This window comes from Syngnathus floridae, chromosome 10 (genome assembly GCF_059516105.1).
Source record: "Syngnathus floridae isolate MCC-2025c chromosome 10, RoL_Sflo_1.0, whole genome shotgun sequence".
Lineage (NCBI taxonomy): Eukaryota > Metazoa > Chordata > Actinopteri > Syngnathiformes > Syngnathidae > Syngnathus > Syngnathus floridae.
The window spans coordinates 5,314,906-5,338,472 of NC_142422.1; the positions used below are offsets into that span (position 1 = coordinate 5,314,906).

A 23,567-nucleotide genomic window follows, 5' to 3' on the forward strand; every position below is an offset into this window, starting at 1 on the left:
TTGAGAAATGGCAAATCACGGATTGGCCTAGTGTGCAGCAGATCAAATATTTTTCATAAAAGCAACCTGAGTAAATGTGACATCGCATTAAAATACATGTCATGTTTATATTCCGACAGTTAAATAGAAGAAAAAAAACTCACCTCTTAATGCCAAACCACTCTTGCCACTCCGTCGTCTGCAGCTGTAAAACAATACTGAGCCACAAAGTTGTTAAAAATAATGAAGAAAAAAAATACAAAAATCACATTTCATCTGGGAAGCTGATGATACAAAATTGTGACTTTCATACATAACCAATGAGTGGATTGACTGACAAACTGGATGTTTACTTTGAACATGGAGTACAAAAAATAAACACAAATTTTCAATATAAATTGCACCAAAGTGAAATTTCCACAGTTATCCATCAGCACCCATTTTACTGACATTAACCAGGTGTCCTTGTTGGCCTTTTTAACACGAGGCACGTGTGGCCCGGCGCCTGCTGCGTCTGGCCCGATGTACCCTGCCATTTCTGCCCAAATACGTTGGGCACGTTATCATTTCCCTGTCATCAAATGACTGGCTAGCAACTGCGGGACGCTAATGAGAGGAAGAGAGGGAAATGAAGAGACACGACTGAGAAGACGAGTTCTTCATTTCCTGTGTGTGCGATACAAACCACAGAGTCAATCTTTCACCCTCCACAATTCTGTCTGCCCATGCAAAGGGAAGCAGGGCGGAATTAGCAGAAACTCAGCCATTCGTGTTTAAAAAAGCAGGCGGACTAATTTTATGCTCTAACTTGTAACTGTTATTGTGGAAAAAAAAATGCATTATTTACCCAATTTATTTGTTCTCTAATATGTTCACCCATCATTTTGTACATATGTGTTTTCAATTAGAAGTCTGGTTAGACCTTTTGATTTATTTTGGTTCATCTGGACAGAGAACAGATAAAAGATGTGTAATCTGATGTGTTGCTGTCTCACTGAAAGCTATCAATGGCTTTGAATGAGTTTCTTCTTCAGGCCTGGCCTGAATGAATTACACTCATCTGTTAGTATTCTGCCCAAGCGGTACAAAAGGTCAATGTCAAATGCACCTCATTTAAAAGTCAATAGCAACCATGCACATCATCTCCTGGGAATTCAGGCCGGGAACTCTCCAGACGGCATTGTGTATCATTCAGTTAGTAGAGGGCAACCAGAGAGCTTTTTTTAATCTTGACCTTCCAATAAAATATGCTCCCGATCCAGAATTACATGGTCTAAAATGGAGACATAAGCTCCCAACAAATCACAGATGGATTGAACCATCTCAGGCGAAAGGTTCAACAGGGTCTGGATAACATGAGCTTGTGATTTTTATTATTTTTTAAATCTCAGGCAGGAAAAAAAAAAAACAGTGCTGACCCCAACAAATGATGCAAAAATAGAAGCTTGAGTCGAATTAAAATATAAAAAAAATACAGATATGAGTACAAATAAATTGTTTTCAACATGCAAAAATATTTCATCATAATACTTTAGCCAGAAATAATACTACCGGTATTTGCAGTTCCATTTGGTGTCACACTGAAAGCAGCAGAGCCACACCAGCTAAAATCCACTTAGCAGGAGGTTGTCTGTTTCGGAGGTAAAAAGTCCAAACATACGTGGATCCGCGATCTTTCGTGCGGTACACGGGACACTCATAAGTGTTTTTGAGCTCCTGCTCTTCCGCCGGTACGGCTCGTACATACAACACCGGCATGGGAGGGGTGAGATCCCTCAAAACTGCTTCTGCAATAACTCCCGATTGAGTATCCCAACGTGCTCCTGAAGCGACATGGGGCATGTTGAGTCTAATTGCTAATTGTAACCATGTTGTAATTCAATTCTACCTTCGATGAAGAGGCCATGGATGTAGGCCCCCTCCCGTGGTGGATGCCCAAAATCGTCTTTTGTCTTCTTGGTCACATCAGCGGTCAACGTCATCTTATCCAGGGGCCACTGATTCTTACGAGCAATGCTCTGCAGAATGGCTGCCAAAAATCAGAATGTTGGAATTAACTAATTTCTCAAAATGCATCTTAGTGTTTTTTGAGAGCTCACCAGTGAGGAAAGACTGCGGGTTGAAGAGGCCCGAGAGCCAAACAACAGCGGGTAGAACAAAGTCCTGTGTCCAGCTGTCCAGGTCACGACAGCTACACCTAATATCACTAAACCTAAAAAAACAAAAAATCAATGTGACTTGATTTGTGAATGGTCTGACATTGCATCATCAACGTAAAGAAAAACTTGCTTACCATCGTGTTAGCGTTTTGGTGGAGGCATAAGCCAATCTGGCCCAGGAATCTGGCACGGCATCATTGAACAAAGCCGACTGCAGAGTCTCCATACCGGAAGAGACAGTGAGCTCTCCCTGTAAGCACACACAATATATAATATAATATAATATAATATAATATAATATAATATAATATAATATAATATAATATAATATAATATAATATAATATAATATAATATAATATAACATAACATAACATAACATAACATAACATAACATAACATAACATAACATAACATAACATAACATAACATAACATAACATAACATAACATAACATAACATAACATTATATAATGAATGATGCTGCATATGCTGAAATACTGATGAGCAAAGACACACTACCTTCAGGCCAAGATCGAGTTCATCAAGGGACTTCCTCATTTCCCCCAGAAGGAGATTCATGCGTTCACATTCTTGTAAACACACTGAAATGTACGGGCTTCGCTCTGCTACCTTAACCAACATCTCCGCCATGTTATACTGATCAGGAAGCTTGTCCAGAATGTCTTCAATCATAACCTTAACCTGACAAAAACATGAAAATTTTTTGGGTGACTTAAGTGAACTAGTTTTAAAAATGTGAGTTGAGGTGGACGCACCTTCTCCTCTGTGCTCAAGACTGCCCCCTCTACTCCGGAGGAGTCCTGAGGCTGCAGCACCAGCAGAGTCTTGAAAAGATTGTCCGAGGTGAGCGTGAGGCACTCGAGCTCTGCATTTGGATGCAGGCCGTACAAGGCGGGGCTCTCGGGTGGAAGGTGCTCATCGATATAAGCGTGGTACCCGCTGTGGTCCATGAATGGAGGAGCCATGAAGCCAGGACACAGGAAGAGCTCCCCTTCAAACTGGCAAGTGAGAACAGAATATTTTTTTCACAGGGATATCACACAGTATAGACAATAAAATTGCAGTTAAGCTTTGCATCCCAAGAGGGCACTATTTACCTTGACAACAAACGCTAAAAAAAAAAAAATCTTCACATACACTAAAAAATAAAACTCTCCCATAAAAGTTACACAGATGCAAATTGAAACGAAATATCACAGACTCACCATTTTGGGTTGCATAAACTCTTGCAGGTAGGCCTTACACAGCCTTCTGTCCCAGTTATTAGTAATGTGTCCACCATACATGATCTCCCCAAAAAGATAGCACAGATCCTCCCATGGCACCTGCATGGACTTGAGCATGAAAACATCAGAAAACAAAAAACGTAGACAGCACACATGACTTTTCCCCTTATACGAAGATCCTTATACGAGAGGTTAAAGGGGGAGATGATAACCTGCGATTCATAACAAATTACAAAAACTGGAGGTTCACAATCATTTGTACCTGTATTGTTTTGCAAATTGCTTCCTTCGTCAGCTCTAATTGCAGTGATCACTTATGTAGTGTTGTGAACTGTCACATCGGCTGCATGTAATTACATTTAGGACGATGCTTCATTGCTCTCCTAATGAATTCTCTGTATACGCACATGCGGTTTACTGTTTGGTTAACATAATGAAGGACATTCGTTTTTTGTTTTTTTTTGGAGGACAGAACACCTTGGAGACGTGATTGGTTCTGACCGGGGTAATAGAAGCGCTAAGAGAAACACATTAGCAGCTGCAGAGTACTGCAGAGAATGGATTGTTTTTGTCGTCTCCAAATAAAGCTAAATTATAGGATGCTGATGGGGATCAAAGTATCCATCATAAGAGTGAAAATATTTAATAAATTAATCTGTATTACGGACTAGTTCTTTTTTTGGATGTTGATATGTTGTGTAATTATTTATATATTATATTATTTATTATAATTGTTATATTAAATAATTATTATATTAATTATCTAATAAATTAATCAGGATAAATGACAGATTTTTTGGAGGGGATGTAAGTATGTTGTGTACCGTAATTTTCTGACTATAAGCCGCGCCGGACTATAAGCCGCACCAGCTAAAATTCGTGATTCAGGGTTCAAAATTTGAGAAAAAAGTAGCGGCTTATAGTCCAAGATTTACGGTAATTATTAGAATATATTATAAACAGGCATTTGTGACAAAAAATTTAAAACCGGTGAAATATTCTTGAAATTACCTTGGTGTTGGACTCTAAGTAGTTGAACAAAATATTTGCTGAGATGGTAAGGTCCCCAGTGCTAAAGGGATACTTATGGTTCCAGCCTTGAGGGCCAAATCTTCGGCGCTCGGTGACACAAGCGTGAAAGAAGCAGAGGGAAAAGAACATGGAATTGAATTCCTGTTCTCTTGAGCACATTTCCAGAGTGTCCTATAAAAAAAAAAGAACAAATATCCAATACCTGACTTGTTGCGACTCAGTCCACAATATAATGTGCTTCTTCAATCTAAACCTACTTGAGTGAAGTTGTTGAGAGCTGCATGTAGACTGGGATTCATCCCAGTGGGAGGCTCGCTGGTGATTTTAATCGCATTCTCGAGGATGCCTCTGGGGATAATGTGCTGCTCGGGGCAGGGTGCTGGTTCCCCAGTGATGAACACTCTGAAACTGGGGTGACTATCCAGGGCCTCTCTTTCCAGTAGAGCTTCAAGAGTAGGAAGCCAGCGTGCTACCAGGTGAATATTCTAAGGAGCCAAATTATGCATGAAATAAAGGATTATGTTGCTTTTAGGCTGAGTAATCTAAAAATGTCTTTTTTTTTTGTCAATTATGAGGAAAAGCCTCAGGGACTGGCTTGGCTGCCAGCTTCGACTATCAAAGGAGGCATTTACAGGGCTGATCTAGCCAATTATAGTTTTTATTGAACCAAATTGAGCCTATTTACCACTCCGGAGGAGATAATATCATTACTTGCACAGGGCTGAAAAACATCTCGGGGTAACTACAAGAGTCAATGAGTGAAAAGGATATCTTACCTGCAGAATAACCCAATGTCCAAGTTTAGATGAATTCTCGAGCATCTTTTCAGCGACATCTTCCTGCCCTTGTCCCAGTGAAACATTGTGCAGATTGCCCGAATCAATTGACATTCCCAGCGTCAATCCTATTCGAGAAAAATGTTTGAACCTCTTTCCCCAGAACAAGAAATTGCACAGATTGGATCGATGTCATACCCAGTTTCTCTACATCTTTGAGTGGATTGACACCAGGTGAGAGGATGAAAAACACAGGAGTTGAGGGGCTGCTACTTTCATACAACTTGTCAAATTCCAACCTTGCAGTCTCTACATATTTTGCTCCCATGCAGTCCACCACAAAATTCCTGCCAGGAAACAAAAAGTGATCATCATACTGTAGACCAGGGGTGTCAAACTCGAGGACAGAGAGCCAGATACGGCCTGCCACATCATTTTATGTGGCCCGCAAAGACAAATTGTGCATTGACTTCTTGTGTCAATACTAAATTAAAAATTGAGTTCACTTTTAAAAAATAGAGTTATTGCGAGCAATTTTTCTTCATTTTTTAAAATATTTTAACAGTTTTTAACTACTTTCTGATTTTCAAGCTATTTATTCATCAGTTTGTTGTGTTTTTGGCTTTGACAGTCATAATGACTCTCAGAAGAAATCTATGACTATGATGCGGCCCGCGACAAAAATTTGTTAGCGACTGATCCCAACCATAACGACACATGGTCTTGTATTTACCTTAGCATGTACATCACCCGATCAGGGCGCAGAGCTCTCAGGATGATAAGCTTCTGAATGCAACTCTTATTTTTCCAGTCCTGTGGAAGTCTTTCCTTTTCCGGACAACTGGATTCAACAATCTTCCTCCAGCGCTTGTGAGAACTTTCAATGTCTCGGTCCAGTCCATTAAACTCCTCCATTGAAGAAATAGTCTAAAGTCACATGAGTAGAATGCATATTGAACATGTCATCAACTTCAAATGTAACAGCGTCTATATAAAAGTACCTTAATGGCTCCCCAGGCGTGTGGCGACAGGAAGGACACAGGGCTAACTTTGCTAACTTCCACCGGGAAACGCAGAAGAAAGTCAAACTCCTGTGCATCAATCAGGTTCTGCTTGAGCTGAATCTAGAGCCGAGAGTTTTTTTGGCTTATCAATCAATTTCAAAGCAACTCAAACTTTCAAAACAACTCCTACATCCGATTACAAGTGTAAAATAGTGAGGTGAAAGACAGCCTTCAAAAGTCCGCAATTTATTTGATGGAGAAAAAAAAAGATAAGGCATTATGACGGATAATTCCATTATGCCACCAGAACCAACCCCCTTGTCAGAACCGACTGTCTGAACAGCAGCAGGTGAGCGAGGGCTGAGAGGTAATCAATAGTAGCGTATCGTCCTGCTGACTGCTTTTAATTGAAGTTAATGTGAGGGCAGAAACATATTTTGATTGATCAGGGTGACAGGACGCTCCACCTCCAAGGCGGCCCAAAGTCCCTCACCTGGAAGGCAGCGTGTGACAAGAAGGTTAACTTGTCTCTCTCAAACAGGCCCTGGCTGGTGTAGAGGAATACAGAATAGGTGATGGCCTCGGTGAGAGCGGCCACTCTGCTGCTCACGTCCTCCTCACATTCCACATGCTCCATCGCTTTGCTAAATACCAAGATAAAACTCTGCAAGGACAGCAAAAATTAATATTAGTGTTTGTGTATATTTAAACCGAACTAAACGGTTGGGGTAAAAACGTATAAAATAATAAATATTTAAAAAGTCGTAGTTAATTAAAAATATGACTATTAATTGCATAATTGGTGGCCAGGCACCGTTGTTATCATACCTTAAGAGAAAACTGATACATGGGGTTAATCTTGTTGAGGTCATTGATGATGAAGAAGAGGAGTGATGCTCTCTCAGCAGCAGGGCGGTATATTTCCCGAGCCTCGTTGATCTTTGTCTCATTCTCTCGGGCCTCCACCACCTGTGTGTTCCAAATGCACGGAATGAGCTATGAGGCTCTCAGTCATGCTCCAAAAGCCGTCCATTACATATATTCCAAACCGCATAGCGTTTACTGCAAGTTCGAGGAAAGATGAGTTGAAAAAACTTGAGTGAAATGTGATGAGTCGTACTTTGTCTTGAATTTGGGCAGCTGTGGTCTTGGTGATTTCAAGTTGCTCCACCAGAGAAATATCACCCAGGAAATTACCGCAGGCTGAAGACAGGCGACTCAGCAGGTCATCCTCCAACCTTTTCAGCTCAATCTTAAAATGGTTCTGCTGCCTGGTCAGATCCATCTTTCACCGGGCGTACAAGTTATTCCTGATTCTGATATCCTGGACTAAAGTCTCATGTGTAAATGTTTTACCTTCAGGTCTTCAAGGTCAGGTCTTTCCCGGGATACTACTTGTCCCAGCAGTTGTTCCTCTAGTCCAGTTGGAGTCACAGTGAAGTTAATGAGGGTTGTTTGAGCTTGGAGCTCAGGAGGAAAATGAGGATTGGCCAGTTTGGTGTGCAGAATAAGACGGAAGTTACTATTGTATTCACATTCCTTGCCGCCGATCTGAATGTACCTGGATGATGGACGAAAAACATTTTTAGTATTCCGTAACACCTTACGAACTGTGTAAAAAAAATTCCAATAAAATACTTGGTTCCCCTGGATCTAAAAATAGCTCACCAATGTTGTAGAATGTTTTTGAATAAAAGTATTTGCATCTGTTGCCAACCTTGTTAACTAACTGCTGATAATCATTGTGAGAACTCACTGACACATAATGAGCGACTTAAAATAAATGAATATCATCAATCATTAATAACATAATTAAAAGCAAGTTGAGCAAATTTGTTGTTTCGACTACTCCGGAGCGATTTATAGTCGGAAAACGACGATAAATATTAAAGATTGCTTCCTCTATAGCCAATATTTATTTCTCCTTGCTTTTCAATTAAATTAGCACAGGCTTGACAAACCTGGTGGCTTTTCATTTTTCTCTAATTACCACTCGGATCGCGGGCAAGGCCACGGTTCTACAGCGCATGGTTCTCGCGTCCTAATCGGGTTCAACTCTCTATCTTCACAAGGCAGAATTAATGTACTATTGATAGAACCATTACTCCACCAAATTAAAGTTTGCTGATGGATTGTCTTGTAGTCTTCCGTCAGCCATGAAAGGAATAATTAGTATTCATTACTTCACACTCTACAACATTCCAATTATTAATGAACTTCATCTGTGAAGCCCCACCAGATCCATCATGGTTGGCCCTGCTGCTTATATTAATCATCGACAGAAACAAGTGTGCGGGTCATCTACAAGGGATAAACTGATAATCAGATTTAATGTGATGAATTGTCGTCTCGGGACAGACGGGACGTCAGAGGAAGATTTGAATTCATAGTCAGGGGCAAATCCGTATGTGTAGTACATACATCGTTTTGGTATGAGTCGGTGTGAAGGAAAGTTCTAATGTTCTTTTAGTAACTTTAAGAAATGAATCTTTGCCTTTGAATGTTTTGAGCTGTTCGGTTTTAATTTCTTTTAGATGTTGTGCTTCTGATTGTGTGGGGGACATTGAGTTTCCTTGTGGATGAAATGTACTACATAAATAAATTTGCCTTGCCTACTAGTTGGGGATTTTTGTTTTTTGAGTTTTGACTTTTTTTTTTTAATTACCTTTTAGAGAAGGTTTGTTATTTTTATTTCTATGCTTTGTTTTTGTGTTTTACATTAGATTTAGTATTAGTTTTTAACTGTATAGTTTTAGAAATGTAAGCAATCATTTTTATTTGTATTTCATTTTGTTGACTATGGGATGATTTCAACTTTTGTTTGAATAATTTTGTTAGTTTTTTTATTATAATCGTGGTGCATATGTGTCACTAGATTTTGGAGTGACTAGTGTGAATCTTAAAATGAGTTTATAACGGTGTATATGCTGACACACTTAAATCAGGTGGATAAAATTGAGCAGTAGCTGCCAATATGGAGGTCCGGAGTCAAATGTGGTTTGGAATTCCAGAACTAATGTCATTTTACAACCATAAAACCAGACTTATTAGACCTCAATGAGATAACATCACGAAAACTATTTTTAAAGCCAGCACTCGATTCCAGATGGACAAATGCTGAACATGCAGCAAACCATTATAAAATTGTTAAAGTCAAATTCAAATTCAATGATAGAGAGCTACAGCATTGAGTGTTTCCTGCTACCTCTCTCGGCGAGTCCTAATACATAACCATGAATGTTCTCCATTCGGCTTTTACACTGAGGCTCATCTGTTCAATATTCATCAGGCCTAAAGAATATGAACACACAAATATACATCTATCACCTGTCTAGAGGGATGGATCAATATGTTGCATTCATGGATTCAGAACACGCGCCGCACATTCATTAATAATTTGAAGAACGGGCAATGATAATGTGTTCCGTCATGTCTTGCGGATATTCCAGAGCTCAGTGAGATTCAAGCATTTGGTAATCTGATCCCAGTGTCTTCAACCACAAACACAATGCTGATGTGCCAAGAGGCAAAATAATGATGGGTATGAATTATTTGATGTTTAATTCTTTTTGACTAAGTTGAGATGTTGCAAAAGAAATAAATGAATAAATAAATACTATTGGGTATGATGTTTAATTATTTTTGACTAAGTTGTGATGTTGCAAAATAAATAAAAAATAAAAAAATGAATAAATAAATACTAACTAACCGTCCTCTTTTGATGGTGTTTTTGCCCAGGAGAGGCTCCAAAACAGGGTCAAATTTTTCTGACACATTCTCAATAAGAACAGTTTCACCACAGGCTAGTGCCGCTTCAATTACATCAATGTACCTATGGAAGAGCACAACAAAATGACCATTGCAGTTTTACCAGTAAAGAGAAATGTTGAGTCTAATAAATAAAAGACTCAGATTGATCACACCAGCTCTTCTTCTCACCCTTTCTGTCCCTGTTGCACCACTCTCAGCTCAGAGCCTTTCTGGCTTTGTATCCACTTGATGCCTTGCCGCTGTGGATCGACCATGAGTGGCCAGCGCTCGCTGGTGGTCAGGATGGCAGCGTTCTCCGTTGACATCCTATCACTTGGCAGACCCTGGTTATGCCAAGCAGCCACAGTGGCATCATCTGTAAGCATGAGGATGGGATCCAGGCCATCTGTCAGCGGCACAGAGACCTGCAACGGGAGCCAGGGATTGATGTGGCTGCACGTTGGAAGCAGCTATGAGGCTTGTAAAGACAGGCTGCACCGCTACAGTGTGACACAGATGAAACTTAACCTTCTGAGATTGGAGGAACGGGATCCATTTTTCACTGTAGAGTTCAGCACGATACTGCATGGTGAAGTAACCCACGTAGGAGACAAATGCTGAGGTGAGGGCGACATCCCCGCACAGGGTTTTTTGTTGCTCCTTATACTGAAGAAGCGTCTGAGACCAACGCTCCTTCTCCGACTAAAAGGCAAAAAGATATTACAAAATCTAATATTCATTTGATGGAGAGACTTAAATCAAAGACAAGGCTGATAAGGTAAAGAAAACAAAATCCGTTAAAACAGAGCTTAAAGTTTGATCTCATATTCACTCTGCATCACTTCAGCATTCATCTAAAGATTCAATACGACTGTGACAGCTTTACGGTGATAAATCACGCATGACATTTTCTTACAAGGGGCCGTGGATCTGAAATATGTCACATAATAAATTCTCAGACAGTTAAAAATCACTATAATTTTACTCTAATGTATTATGGATTGCCTGTAATATCACTCAGTCCGGGGTGAGACATTGCTAATTTCCAACAGATGTTGAGGCTTTGAGGTAAGCTAATGATTAAATATAGACGGCCTGATTTATTAGTCGGAACACTATTGCTTCCAGGTCAATGCCATAGAGGCAAAACATTTATCTTGATATGCTTAAAAGGCACGCTGTTCCACACAAACCACATTTGTTTTCCGGGATGGAAAAAGTCGAACTTAAAAAATGACCATTTGAATGTTTTATCTTTCGATATTAGCATCTAGAATAGTGTAGCACGGGTGTGGGTGGAGGGAGTTAAATAAAGTATTAGAGAAATATTATTGTAACAAGAACATGCTCAAATTCACATAAATATTCTCAACTCAAATATTGCCCAGTGCTGATAAATTTGGGGCCACCATTATCTGACTCCTGCAGTAAAATATCTCTTTGCTACAAACAGAACTTCTGCATTTCAGATTTTCTCCCCGATTACCTCTAAGCCCCTGACGAGTCGGTTAGCCAACTCTATGGTCTGGTTAGTGCGGGTTACATCTTGTTGACAGCTGATTTTCTCAGCTGTCGCACTTTCAAACTGAGCTGTGAGATTCTGCAGATTTGCATCCAAATCCTAGAGAGCAACAAAAAGGGCAAAAAAGATTAAAATAAAACCAGCAAAATAAGTAGCTTAATTATGAATATCAAAACATTTTTACTCACTATCAACTTCTTTTGAACAGCCAGCAGTTTACTTGTTGCATTTTCTAGTTCAGCATTAGCTTGGGCTAAAGCAAGCCTCTTTGGAATGACCTCACAATAAATCTGGAATAGCAAAAAGTAATAAAACACTTCATAACAAAAGCACTTAAGATGTGCAACAAACCTCATAATATCGAACGATGTTGATTGTCCAGGCGCAGAGTCCTGCAGCGGCTGTAGATTTGGTCCTCACTTGATCCGGTTGGAAGTCTGGCTTTTTAAGGTAACACTGTTTGACCACATTCAAGCAGGACTCGTGGATGTGCTCCTTGTCATATGACACCAGGGCCTGCAGGAAATCATCCACCTGATACAACACACGGAAAAATGTATGCCAAATTAGATTTATAGCTTGAACTGGCTGTAGATAAAAAGATATTTAGTATATCTGATTAATTATATTAGTTACACATTGTATTTTTATATATATACTGTATCAATATATTTGCATTAAAATGTAAACCTTTTGCTCTGGCATTTTTCATTTGAGCCAAAACGCAAGAAAAAGACAAAAATAAAAGACTCGGTGCTCCCTGGACAAACACTATATCCTGCTGTTATAACAAATTGTGAAAAGAGTAAGACCCATTCAATTTTAAGAGCTGTAAAATATGTCTATGGTGGTTGTTGAGAGACTCCCTCCTCCCCTAGTGTGTGAGCATATTCATGGAGCCATGCTGCTGTAATCTAAGTATGGGAGAGATGGCGAGTGGGGCCAGGGTCAAGGCCAGAAGAAAAATTAGATCGGCATTCATCAGGCAGATGTGACTGAGGCAATGACAGCTTAACCTTGCCCATGAAGGCCCGTGCCGCTTTCCAGCTCCGATCCTTAGGAACCCGGCCGCGTGGAGCTAGTAGAACCATCACGGCTGCCGCTACGTTGATGACTGCCGGGGGAGGGTTGGGGAAGGCCTTCAGTTCAGTAAGATTTACCTAAAATGAGTTATAAATGTTTTACAGCTTGCAGAAGGACTCGGGATTTGACTGACTTTTTAACAGCGCCGAGCGAGTACCTTGTTGAGGGTGTTCAGCGCCGTGGTGGCGGCTGTCAGCAATGGCTCGGCTTTGGCAAGGTCTTGCTCACATTCCTGTTGTTTGATGGACACTTCTGCCTGAATGAGAGAAACCTAAACAAAGGATGAACTACTGTAATCATGTTGGATTTGACTGGAAAAGAAAAAAATTATTTTACCTTTTGGGCCTCAACATCAGCTGCCTCTTTTTTGCTGCTAACCTTCTCCGTCTGGAGTCCAATCTTTGTAATAAGAGCCTCAATATTTTGATTCTTAATGGTCAATTCAGATTCTTGATCTGCCAGTTTGGCTTTCAGGTCCTCAACCTAAAAGATAAACAACATTATTACACATGTTTTAAATTCAACGCAAGAAGTCAAATGACTTGGATCATAAATTAAAGATAATCCTAATTTCCATACCTTAATCATAACCATCCTCGAACGTTGGGGAAATGGTTTCACTTACCTGAGCAGCAGTGCTTTGGAGCTTTTGAAGGCCACTGTCAAGGCGGTTCATCTTGTGCTGGAGCTGGGCCCGAGACTTTTGCAGAAGGTTCCTGTACAGGGTGATTTGCTGGAGAAAGCTCTTGGGGGTGGTGTAATTGTGCCTCTTCTCATCGCGCTGGTATTTTTCACTTGCTTGGTTGACACTGGTATGAACGTAGGCCATGAAAAGACTGATGGATTCCTGGACAGCAGGCTGTAAAAATAAGCAGACAAGCAGAGGAGGAAAGAGGCTGAGCTAAATTGAGTAGAGTTTAACATCCGCAAGCTGATGGGGACTGAAATATTATCTTCATAAATTTTGAATTCATCTACAAGTTTTGCCATCTTACTAGGATGGCCCTGACTTACTCAATCTGAAATTTAGGTGTAGCGAGCAGAAAATGATTAGGCTTTGAAACGTCAGTAAGAATAATTTCAGAGGCATCAGAGACAGACAGTACTTGAAAAACAAGTAGCATGGTAAAATGCAACGTTTGGAATTGATCAATCTGTGCGTGTTTCATAACTATGCATTATTTTTGTGTACCTACACATTTTAAATTTCAGTCAAACGAAGGGATTTACTTTGATAAACGAGGCTGCGGGTTTTTAAATACTATCTACAACGCTTGCGGAACTCCATTGTGACGAGGTATTCATCATGTGTAAGATGCTCAATGACACGCGGGCTTCATTAATCACGCAGTTAGCGAGCGATCAATTCAAGCAAAACAAATGCGGCAAATTCAAAGATCACACCGAAGCCGTAACTCACAAAACATTCTTAACGATTATGGAGCATGTTGGGAATATGCTATTTATTTATTAATTCATTTGCGACATAATGTTTGTTGACAGAGAATCTTTGTTTATTTAAGAAGTGAACCGAGTGGCCAACGATTGTCTTGAGTAACTAATAAAAATTCTCGCACAACCAAATTACCGTATTGGCCCGAATATAAGACGACCCTGATTATAAGCCGACCCCCTCTTTTTCAAGACTCAAGTTTGAAAAAAGACTTTATGAACACCAAATTTAATTTTTAAACAGAAAATAATTACAGTACATCTGAAACGAATGATTATAACAATATATTTGAGAGAAAAAGCATATTTTGCCTCATTTAAATCATGCAAAAACTGTCTATCACATCTTAATATCTGAACATCTAAATATGTAAACTAAAGTGCAATCACATTTGTAAATGAATGGCTTTTGGTTTTTCCATTTTCTGTTATCTCTTTTCTTTCTTACCGCGATTTTTTATTTTTCTTCTTCGTGCTACTGCTATTTTTATTTTTATTCTTCGTGACAGGGGTTCGCTTTGGCCTGCAGAGTTAAGTTCAGCACTCACTTTAAAGATATCTGGCACCATCGAGCATTGTGAATGGGTATAATATCTAGACCCCGAATGTAAGACGACCCCCACTTTTTCAGTCTTATATTCAGGCCAATACGGTATTCAATATCTTGTTTTTTAAAACCGTCAACAAACATAACACTACTGTACAGTGTCGCACAAGTCATCATGACGACTTCTATAGGCGCTTTTATTTTTAGTCCCTGATCAACATACACGCCGGGGCAGATGCGCACGCTCACTTCAGTGGAAAGTAGCAATCTGGCACATGCTTACATGTGAGGACACTTGCTTGTGACAGCTGTGCCTATTTAGTGGGTCGTTATGTGCTTAATCACTCTTTGCTCATTAACATAAATGATCCTGGATCGTAAGCGCTTCACTGCTATGATGGAAAACAATGCGATGCGTGCACTCACTGTGCGTCTTCGGGGACGTGTTTGGTAATTTGTCAGAACCTCAACATTGAACTAATGATGAGGGATCTATGAAAATGTTAATCCAGATGCACTGTAGTCATTAAAATAATTACTCGTGTGTGTGAAAATACAGAAAGTACTTTTGCATATTTGATAACATCTACCTTTCTGGCAGGGTATTAAAAAATAATAATAATACTGAGACTTATAAAGCGTTACCTCAATGTCATCAATCTCTTGGATAAATCTATAGCTGACTGACTGCAAAGCTTCCGAGCTCCATGGATGAAACCAGTCGATGGTGGTACACTGGATGAGAGCGGGGAATCGACGGGCCCTTCGTCGGAGCTCGCTTCCCACTGGGGACAAACACAACACCACCTAAAAAGAGACATCAAAGTACAAAATGCACAAATTTGACATTACAATGAGCGTCAGTACTAGAAGAAAAATCAACATATACAGAATTATAACATCCAAAAGAAAAACAGATGACTGGCAGCCGCCTATCCGTCCCCGGATGCCTATTTGGTTCTCTTTGGCAAGCAGTCAGGCAGACACTTCAGCAGTTGGATGAAGCAGACGGTGCCACCACCAGAGACCCTGGCACGACCATTAGCTGGACCACAAATGTGTGGACCCGGACAAGTATTTCCTTCCTTTTAACCTCCCAGCTTGACTAGATTTGTTCATTTATGTCATCATGCCCTTAGACAGCAGGTGTGAATGGCTCAAACACAAAAACGTGTACCGTATTTTCCAGACTATAAGGCGCACCTAAAAACCTAAAATTTTCTCAAAAGCTGACAATGCGCCTTATAGTCCGGTGCGCCTTATATATAGACCAAATTCCTAAATTTAAACTGGCCCGAAGCATTGTGTCATGAAATCAATCATAAGTAGCCCTCTGAAGACTATGAATCATGAATCAAAAGATCATATTTTGTGATTATAAAGTAATTTGTTGCGTCTGAAGTTGAAATAAAAAAGATAAAATGGATAATGATTTGGATTAAAAATCTGACATGATGCATTAATGGTGCGCCTTATAGTCCGGTGCACCTTATATAAGGACAAAGTTTTAAAATGGGCCATTCATTGAAGGTGCGCCTTATAGTCCGGTGCGCCTTATAGTCCAGAAAATACAGTATGTAATATATTCTATGCTGTAATGGCACATGCTAGTCTCGAGAAGAAAATAAAGTTAGGTGTGGGATAACTGGACCGTCAGTTGAAGCCGGACTCTGTCAGTAAAGAACCTCCAGCAGTTCTCCCTGTTGTCAAGCAGCCCAAGACCTCGGACCTCCGTTTTCACGGCGGACACAATCCCTTCAATTTCCTCCTCACTGAAGACTTCAGGAATTTCTCCTACAGGGAAATAGAGTTAGAATTATTACAAGCACACCAGAGTTGTCGGGATCAATATTCACTGTATGAAACAAAACAAAAAAACATGGCAGTACAAGAGCACTGAACAAGAATGAATGTAAATTAGGAATCAGACCTGATGATAGTAAGTCATTAACAACGACCAGAAATCGCTCATCGGGTATTTGTGCATCAGTCACAAGGAGAGCTACACGCTGATTCTTCACGCCAGTCTTTAGGAACAAACCCGCAAGATCCATCTGGACAAAACCACAAACAAAATGAATGTATAGTCAATCAATACACAACCCACATTATGACACCAGTAACTTTTAAGATGTTTTTTTAAAATGATTACAACCGCAAAATGTCATTAACAAGATATTGAAATATTTCCCACTGGCCTTTTATGATATTTGACAATTATTTCCTGCATCAACAGTGCAGCTCAACGAAATGGAATTAAATCAATATCATGCATGCAACCACAGGGAATATTGATCATTTTTATTAACTGTGGATGTTTTGTATAAAACCAATAAAATCCAAGACCGCAACTAGGGAAAAGCATGATATGGTAAATTATCTTGCAACTGTGTCTACCTTGAAGTCCTGGATGCTGTAACCTTTGTGTAAAGTGCTTTGGAATATTTCCACCGAGGAAATGTAAGCAGCCAGACGAGTCAGGCTCTGCTTCCCACTGCCCCCGACACCAATCAGTAAGCCGTGACTGCCGGGAGACTCCAAAATGCGACTAATGCGACAGCTGCCAACAACAAGACCTTTTTTTTCTCATGTATTTGCATTACTTACATTTGGGGAAAATGCAAGTTTAAAAAAAACACCAATTCAATATATTCATCAATACTTACACATGTTGCATTGCGTTCTCAAACAGCACAAGATTCATAGCAGCATTAAGTTCATTGTAGCTCTCCAAAGCATCAGTGAGGATGGTTCTGAGCACAGACCAATCTGTGACAGTCGTGTAAGACGATTCCTTGCCCATTTGGGCAAAATGACAAAAGATTAAGGGTTGCTTGGTGAACTTTTCCTCCTCAACTGCCTAGATCAAGAAAAACATCAATTGATTAAGCGTAGGGTGAACAACAACATTGTTATTACTTTTTTCGGAAGCTGTATTGCACCTCAAAGCACTCATGCAGAGTTTCCATCTGGATCTTCCGAAAGACTTGTACATCTTTGACATCTAAGAATCTGTCGGAATAGACTCTGCAGGACTCGTGGAGCCACAGAAGAGCAAGATCAGTGCTGTTTTGCACATTTTCAGGCTCAGAAAAGAGGATACCCTGAACCACACACAACCAGATGAATAATTAGTCATTTACAGGCCGCATAGCAAATAGTTCCACTATTAGAATCCACATTACCTGAAAGATGTTCGACATATCTCTCATGTTGAATGTATAGTGAAATTTGATGGCTGTTGGTAGAAAACTGAGTTCCATCTTGTGATGGAGCTTCACTGCAGACTGAACTACAGCTGTGAAGCTCTTCTGAACCGGCAAACTGAAGTGTTGCTGCGTCAGGTGACAGCTCAAGATCTGCCCAAAGATGGACATCAGCGCTTCGGATGAAGGAAAGTTCACGGCAAATACGGAGAAATGTCTCTGTAGAAAGCAAATAGTACATTATCTTTTCAGACAATTCTAAAAATGTTGATATTTTAACATACCTGAAGTCTAGGGTTGATAGTGAAGCTCCCAGCGGTTGGGTTCATACAGGCAACATATTGCACGTTGTATATTTCTTTTAAGGACAACTTCTGTCTATCGTACCTATATCAGAAATGAATTAGAATGTAGAATTGAATGCAAATGTAAAAAATATATTTTGGTACCAATGCCCGTAATCCAGATGCTGTCTTAGGAGCGTGTGCGGTTGAGATGTTCCATAGATGTCAACAGCTGGCATGTTGAGATCATCGATGAAGTACACCAGCCTTCTGCTACCTGTAGGTGCGTAGCTCCTACCTGCTCTTTTTTCTAACTGGCGTTCTAGGATTTCTACAAAACCAACAAAAAGTGATCAATCTTTTTTTTTTTTTAACTGAACTCAACCCTTAAGACACAGGTGTCAAACTCAAGGCCCGGGGGCCAGATACGGCCCGCCACATCATTCTATGTGGCCCGCGAAGACAAATTGTGCATCAAATCCGTGTGTCATTACTAGAATTGCAAATTATCTTCACTTTTAATATCTTTTTTTTAAATATTTGACCAGTTTTTACTTGTCTGATTTGAAAACGATTTATTAGTCAGTTTGTTTTTTAGCTTTTACTGTATATAATATGAGGTGCTCATACATTTATTTGGGTTGACAGTCATAATGGCCCTCCGAAAGATGCTATGACTACAATGAGGCGCGCGAAAAAAAATGAGTTTGACACCCCTGCCTTAAAAGGTTGTAACGTACCAGCAGATGACGCTAGAGCTTACTAAAAATCTACAACCAACTCACCCTGCAGTGCCAGAGAGGTTATGTAGTAGTTGAAGGGTATTTTTGTAGTCGTGTAACTCTCTGGCAAACCATCTAACTTATTCCTGACAAGTGCAGTTTTCCCCACTCCAGCATTTCCTACAAGCATCAGCGGCTGTCTCCGCTCCAGCAACAAGTCCATGAAATAACGAAGACGTAGAGTCTCTGCTGTGTGTACCAGAACAGCCTGCAATCATACAAACAGCAGGAGGACAAGGAACAGAAACATACATGGTTATTAAGGCTTTCTTTGGAGTGATTTATTGACAGACATGTGTTCAGTCAATTGTATGTGATTTATAATTTCTTGTATTTCACCAGTACACCACAACTATTCTGTCATAATAGCATCATTTGCTGAGAACAAAACCTTGCTAATTATGGCCCAGCAAGACCCTTTGGAGCAGTCACAGCTGTATACAGGAGCAGAAAGAAAGACAAAAGTGCGTGGGTGATAGCTTGAGGCTTGTTGCTCGAGCCTTCATCCCCACACAAGCTGGTATGGGGTGCAGTAGATGGTAATCACACACAGTGGCAAGCCTCTCAAAAACTGGAACAACCCTGCCATAAACTCTCTGAGTGATTTGAGAATTTCTTATTATGTTCACCGAGGCGTGTATTCAATTTTAATGTCTTTATTGTTGATTCCTGGTTATTTGTCTTCAAATTTTTAATGATAATGTGTATGACACGCTGTCAAATGTTTTTGGAGTTAATCCAACCCTTCCAAGAAATTTTGGTCCATAAGAAAAAAATCTGCTCTCACTTGTAATGGTGTGCCAGTTTCCATTTCAAAAGGAGGCACAATGTCAGTCCAAGGAAAAAAGCGTTTGGTTTGAGCATCAATGTAGAAGTCAAACACTGTCCCCTGTGTTGGAAGTTTCACCGTCTTCATTTCTTTGGTCCACCACTTGCTGAACTCGACCCGGTAATCAAAGAGCTGGAAAAGAAGAAAACAATTTTGGAATGTTATGCATACTCGCAAGGCACTGATCCAGTCCAAATTAAAAATTGTCAATCTTTATTTGAGATAATTTAAACATTTCTTGAAACAAAGTATTAAAATGTAGCCATTATTTATATACGACAGTACATTTTGTTTTATCTAAATGATAGGAGGAAAAACTAGTATTACATATTGTAAATATATTATATTATATTTATATTTTATTCTATATATTATAAAAAATCTAAAATAATATATTATAAAATATATAATATTCTAAAAAAGATATAATATTTAGAATATATTATAAAAAATACAATCTGACACCAAAATCACCAAAGTACATGTTAGAGGGTGATTTTTATTTTTACACTCAAATATATGTATTTGAATGTAGGTACACACCTATATATATATGTTGAAGTTCCAAAAAAGAAAATGAATACCTGGTCTTGACACAAGGCCCCTCCAAAGGCCCAAATGCAGGCAAAAACAAAATAGGTCTCATAAAGCTCCCTTGGAGAGTCGGATGGAATATTTTCTGTGGTTAGAAGGCACTCAAGCAAAGTGCAGAGTGTCTAAACGAAAACAGAAATAAGTTCATATCGGGTCAGATGGACCTCACCGCTTGCTGTCTTGGTGTTTTACCTGCACGAGAGAGTTCTCAGGAATTGGAGTTATTGTCTTGAAGGTGTTTCTCATCTTGTCGAGACAACGTGGGACATATTTTTCAAACAGTATGGTTAAGTGAGCCCTTTCTGTTTGCCGCTGTCGTTGGTCAATCCAACTGGCAACATATCTGAACAACAAACATATATTATTAAGATGACGCAATTAAGATACCAACATCGAGTTATGTTATATGTCACCACAGTTATACTAGAATGGAAAATAATTGTTGTTTGAGACTCACGGATTCCATCCCAGGTCTTGCTGGTTGATGTAGAGGATTCCTGCTCTGGACACAGTGGCAGGAGTGGCTGCTCTCAAATGACTAATTTCAAAAACAAGCCTCATGGATGAGGTGAGTGGCACCCGCTCATTGCTAGCGAGAGTCAGCACCTGAAATATTGCATACAGCTTTATTGTGCCAGCTTTATAATGATCAGCAAAACACAACTCAACCATCCATTCACATGATTCACTGAGCTGGGGGGGAAAAAAAATATCCCGCTCCAGAAAACGATGGCTGAAGGTGTAAGAAACAGCTTTTTCCGTGTGTACCACCTTGGCTGCTTTGTGTTGTAAAAAAGTGTATGGGTGAACAGGAGGGAGGTACCTTGTTGTCATCCATCACTGTGTTGAGTGATTCAATCCACATCGGATCGATGTCTCCATCCAACACAATCCACTTAGGGCCTAGGTTGGACATGTTTGCTTGCTCTCGCATCAGCGATGAAAGCAAACCTTACATTGAGAAAGCAAATAGGAAAGGAGATAGTAAGATATTCAATTTTTGTTCACTTGAGGGTCTTTAGCCACACGTTATTTATGTATTTATTTATTTGTATATTATTGTATGTTATAATATTATTTATATATTTATTTATTATTTATTTAGGTTTTATTTATCGTGTGCAAAATGGGAATACCGTTAATTTTTCGTGAAAAACATGGTGTGACTCACCCAAATAAAAGCAAAGGACAAATAAAATGAAAATGTATAACAAAAAAAAAAAAATCCACAAATGGGTGAATCCAAGCATGTATTTTGATTTGAAATAATATATGCTTACCGTCTTTCCACTCCCGAGTTACAGGATGGATGAAGCCAAACAATTCATCTCTGTCAACTGCTTTTGGATTGAGGTCATTCCAGACAGGCTTCCGCTTCAGGTTTACATATGTTTTATGGAGAACTCTCAATATCTAGTGAAAAGTGAGCACAATGTGTGACATGTCAAATAAACACCAGTGTACATTGATTTTCTTATTTTACTTTCTGAAAAGAATAAAATCATTATCTTACCGAGCTTTTCCCAGTTCCAGCATTTCCAACAACAAAGACAGAATGACGCACAGCCATAAGTTCCACCAACTGCATTACCTTAAAAAAGAAAAGAAAAGAGATATATAATGACATTTTAGATAATTATGACTTATTTTTTTGAGCTGTATGATGTCAAACCTTAAGAATGAAAGCGTCCTCTGGCTGGAGTCGGAGAGAAACAGTGGTATTTCTGACTTCCTTTTCAAAGTCCCAGTCTCTTTCTCTCTCTACTTCCAGGCCAGGAAACAAATCTCGCAGCAATCCAAGGAAGATGGGAACATCATCAGTCACAATTTTGGGCATGTTGAAATCCCTCAGCGCCCGCATCAACACCTAAGAAACACAAATGATGATGCATCAATGTTTTTCAATTTATTCTGAGTAAAACCGAACAATATCTTATTTGTACACATCAACTTGGATCTCATCTTTGCTGAAACTGATAATAAATGTGTTGATCCCACACCGCCTTTACTAATGTTTTTGCATCACCTGATCCTCAGGTCTTGTCTTGTCTCTTCTCCTGAGTGCACCAGCCACAACCAAAACAGACTTGACAGCTCGTAACCCCCAATCGTAGTGGTCCTACCAGATATAAAGTAGGTCTGGTATTTAGATGAGGTATTTATTTAAAAGAAAACTATTACAGTCCTACCTGTTTGGAAAGAAGCTCTTTGCACAGAGTGTAAAGAGAAGTAAACCTCCTGGCAAGAAGCTTGGCACCACAGAAGCCCTCTGCCACCAACATGATCTCACAGATGAGCTCAATATCCGGTACCACCATTGCACAGGGTCTATGGCAGCAATAAAGCATCCATTTACCCTAAATCTACTTAAAGACTTGTTATGAAGGTGAAAATACCTACCTAAACAAAGCCTTGAGGTTCTCAGGTAGTTCCGTCCTTCCTGCATAGCCTGGATTCATTGTAATGAAGATACCCACAGAGGGCTTTAAAAGAATTTCTGTATTCAGGAAAAAGAATCTGAGGACATGTTGACCTGTTATTAGCGCAGTAATATTCTCCTTGTCCAAAAGGCTTTATAAAAGTTCATCTCTGTACCTTTTCTTTTTAGCGCGGATGGCATCCTGGATCGTTTTCACCTGCACGGCAACCACAGACAAAACCTCGATAGAGATGCGATTGAATTCATCGAAGCAGCCCCATGCTCCAGTCTGGGCCAAACCTTTGTAGATATTGCCTGTTGACTAAGCATAAAAACAACAATAAATGTTTAACAATATATGAATATAAAGGGAAGTTGAGGATTAAATCTCCAACCCTGTAGTCCATCTGCTCAGAACAGTTAAAGATGTAGACCATGACACCCATTGCTCGGCCGAGATCCTTTGTGGTCTCCGTTTTGCCAGTTCCAGCAGGACCCGCTGGTGCTCCACTCATGGTCAGGTGCAGTGACTGAGTCAGCGTGATGTAGCAACTAAGTTAATAAAAGCAATACACAGTTCGTTGAGAGCTTTGATGCATTTTCGGAATGACAACAGCATTCTTACCGATCTGTGAGGGGCGTGATGACAAGACGTGGAGTGTTTCCAAGATACTCGTAAAGGTAAGGGAACTGGGCATCGCAAATGTTAATGAAACAGTGGCGCTGCTGCTCGTTCCAGCAATGTCGGAGATGGGAAAGCCATTGGAAGGCCTGTGAGGTGGTGACCTAGACATACAGTTGACAACTTGACAAACTATGCTGTAGAAATGCAATTATGGCACAGTGACAAAGAAATATGACATTCGGACATTTTACTTTCATTAGTCAAATAAAATGAGC

At 39.8% G+C, this 23,567-nt stretch overlaps 1 protein-coding gene across 1 annotated transcript in view; it reads right to left on the bottom strand.

Moving 5' to 3' along the window:
• Positions 1-215: 215 nt before the first annotated feature.
• Positions 216-23,567, bottom strand: part of LOC148392087 (dynein axonemal heavy chain 11) — a 30,974-nt gene continuing 7,622 nt past the window's right edge. The window contains exons 28-78 of the mRNA XM_088387655.1: positions 23,293-23,453; positions 23,063-23,219; positions 22,844-22,989; positions 22,649-22,765; positions 22,438-22,576; positions 22,275-22,367; positions 21,921-22,115; positions 21,762-21,839; positions 21,529-21,661; positions 21,072-21,199; positions 20,706-20,854; positions 20,441-20,591; positions 20,239-20,370; positions 19,613-19,786; positions 18,829-19,033; positions 18,209-18,374; positions 18,044-18,146; positions 17,739-17,978; positions 17,496-17,657; positions 17,220-17,413; positions 16,951-17,113; positions 16,484-16,607; positions 16,205-16,347; positions 15,199-15,360; positions 13,180-13,413; positions 12,891-13,037; positions 12,712-12,825; positions 12,488-12,631; positions 11,823-12,005; positions 11,660-11,761; positions 11,436-11,570; positions 10,478-10,651; positions 10,139-10,374; positions 9,909-10,031; positions 7,556-7,760; positions 7,320-7,484; positions 7,028-7,168; positions 6,693-6,863; positions 6,197-6,319; positions 5,929-6,122; positions 5,394-5,542; positions 5,196-5,323; positions 4,677-4,904; positions 4,399-4,590; positions 3,367-3,495; positions 2,917-3,159; positions 2,660-2,842; positions 2,273-2,388; positions 2,079-2,191; positions 1,868-2,008; positions 216-1,802 (exon numbers count right to left, since the gene is read on the bottom strand). Coding sequence (XP_088243781.1) covers positions 1,555-1,802; positions 1,868-2,008; positions 2,079-2,191; positions 2,273-2,388; positions 2,660-2,842; positions 2,917-3,159; positions 3,367-3,495; positions 4,399-4,590; positions 4,677-4,904; positions 5,196-5,323; positions 5,394-5,542; positions 5,929-6,122; positions 6,197-6,319; positions 6,693-6,863; positions 7,028-7,168; positions 7,320-7,484; positions 7,556-7,760; positions 9,909-10,031; positions 10,139-10,374; positions 10,478-10,651; positions 11,436-11,570; positions 11,660-11,761; positions 11,823-12,005; positions 12,488-12,631; positions 12,712-12,825; positions 12,891-13,037; positions 13,180-13,413; positions 15,199-15,360; positions 16,205-16,347; positions 16,484-16,607; positions 16,951-17,113; positions 17,220-17,413; positions 17,496-17,657; positions 17,739-17,978; positions 18,044-18,146; positions 18,209-18,374; positions 18,829-19,033; positions 19,613-19,786; positions 20,239-20,370; positions 20,441-20,591; positions 20,706-20,854; positions 21,072-21,199; positions 21,529-21,661; positions 21,762-21,839; positions 21,921-22,115; positions 22,275-22,367; positions 22,438-22,576; positions 22,649-22,765; positions 22,844-22,989; positions 23,063-23,219; positions 23,293-23,453 — 8,076 coding nt within the window. The 3' untranslated portion in view covers positions 216-1,554. The remainder of the gene's footprint in view (positions 1,803-1,867; positions 2,009-2,078; positions 2,192-2,272; positions 2,389-2,659; positions 2,843-2,916; positions 3,160-3,366; positions 3,496-4,398; positions 4,591-4,676; positions 4,905-5,195; positions 5,324-5,393; positions 5,543-5,928; positions 6,123-6,196; positions 6,320-6,692; positions 6,864-7,027; positions 7,169-7,319; positions 7,485-7,555; positions 7,761-9,908; positions 10,032-10,138; positions 10,375-10,477; positions 10,652-11,435; positions 11,571-11,659; positions 11,762-11,822; positions 12,006-12,487; positions 12,632-12,711; positions 12,826-12,890; positions 13,038-13,179; positions 13,414-15,198; positions 15,361-16,204; positions 16,348-16,483; positions 16,608-16,950; positions 17,114-17,219; positions 17,414-17,495; positions 17,658-17,738; positions 17,979-18,043; positions 18,147-18,208; positions 18,375-18,828; positions 19,034-19,612; positions 19,787-20,238; positions 20,371-20,440; positions 20,592-20,705; positions 20,855-21,071; positions 21,200-21,528; positions 21,662-21,761; positions 21,840-21,920; positions 22,116-22,274; positions 22,368-22,437; positions 22,577-22,648; positions 22,766-22,843; positions 22,990-23,062; positions 23,220-23,292; positions 23,454-23,567) is intronic.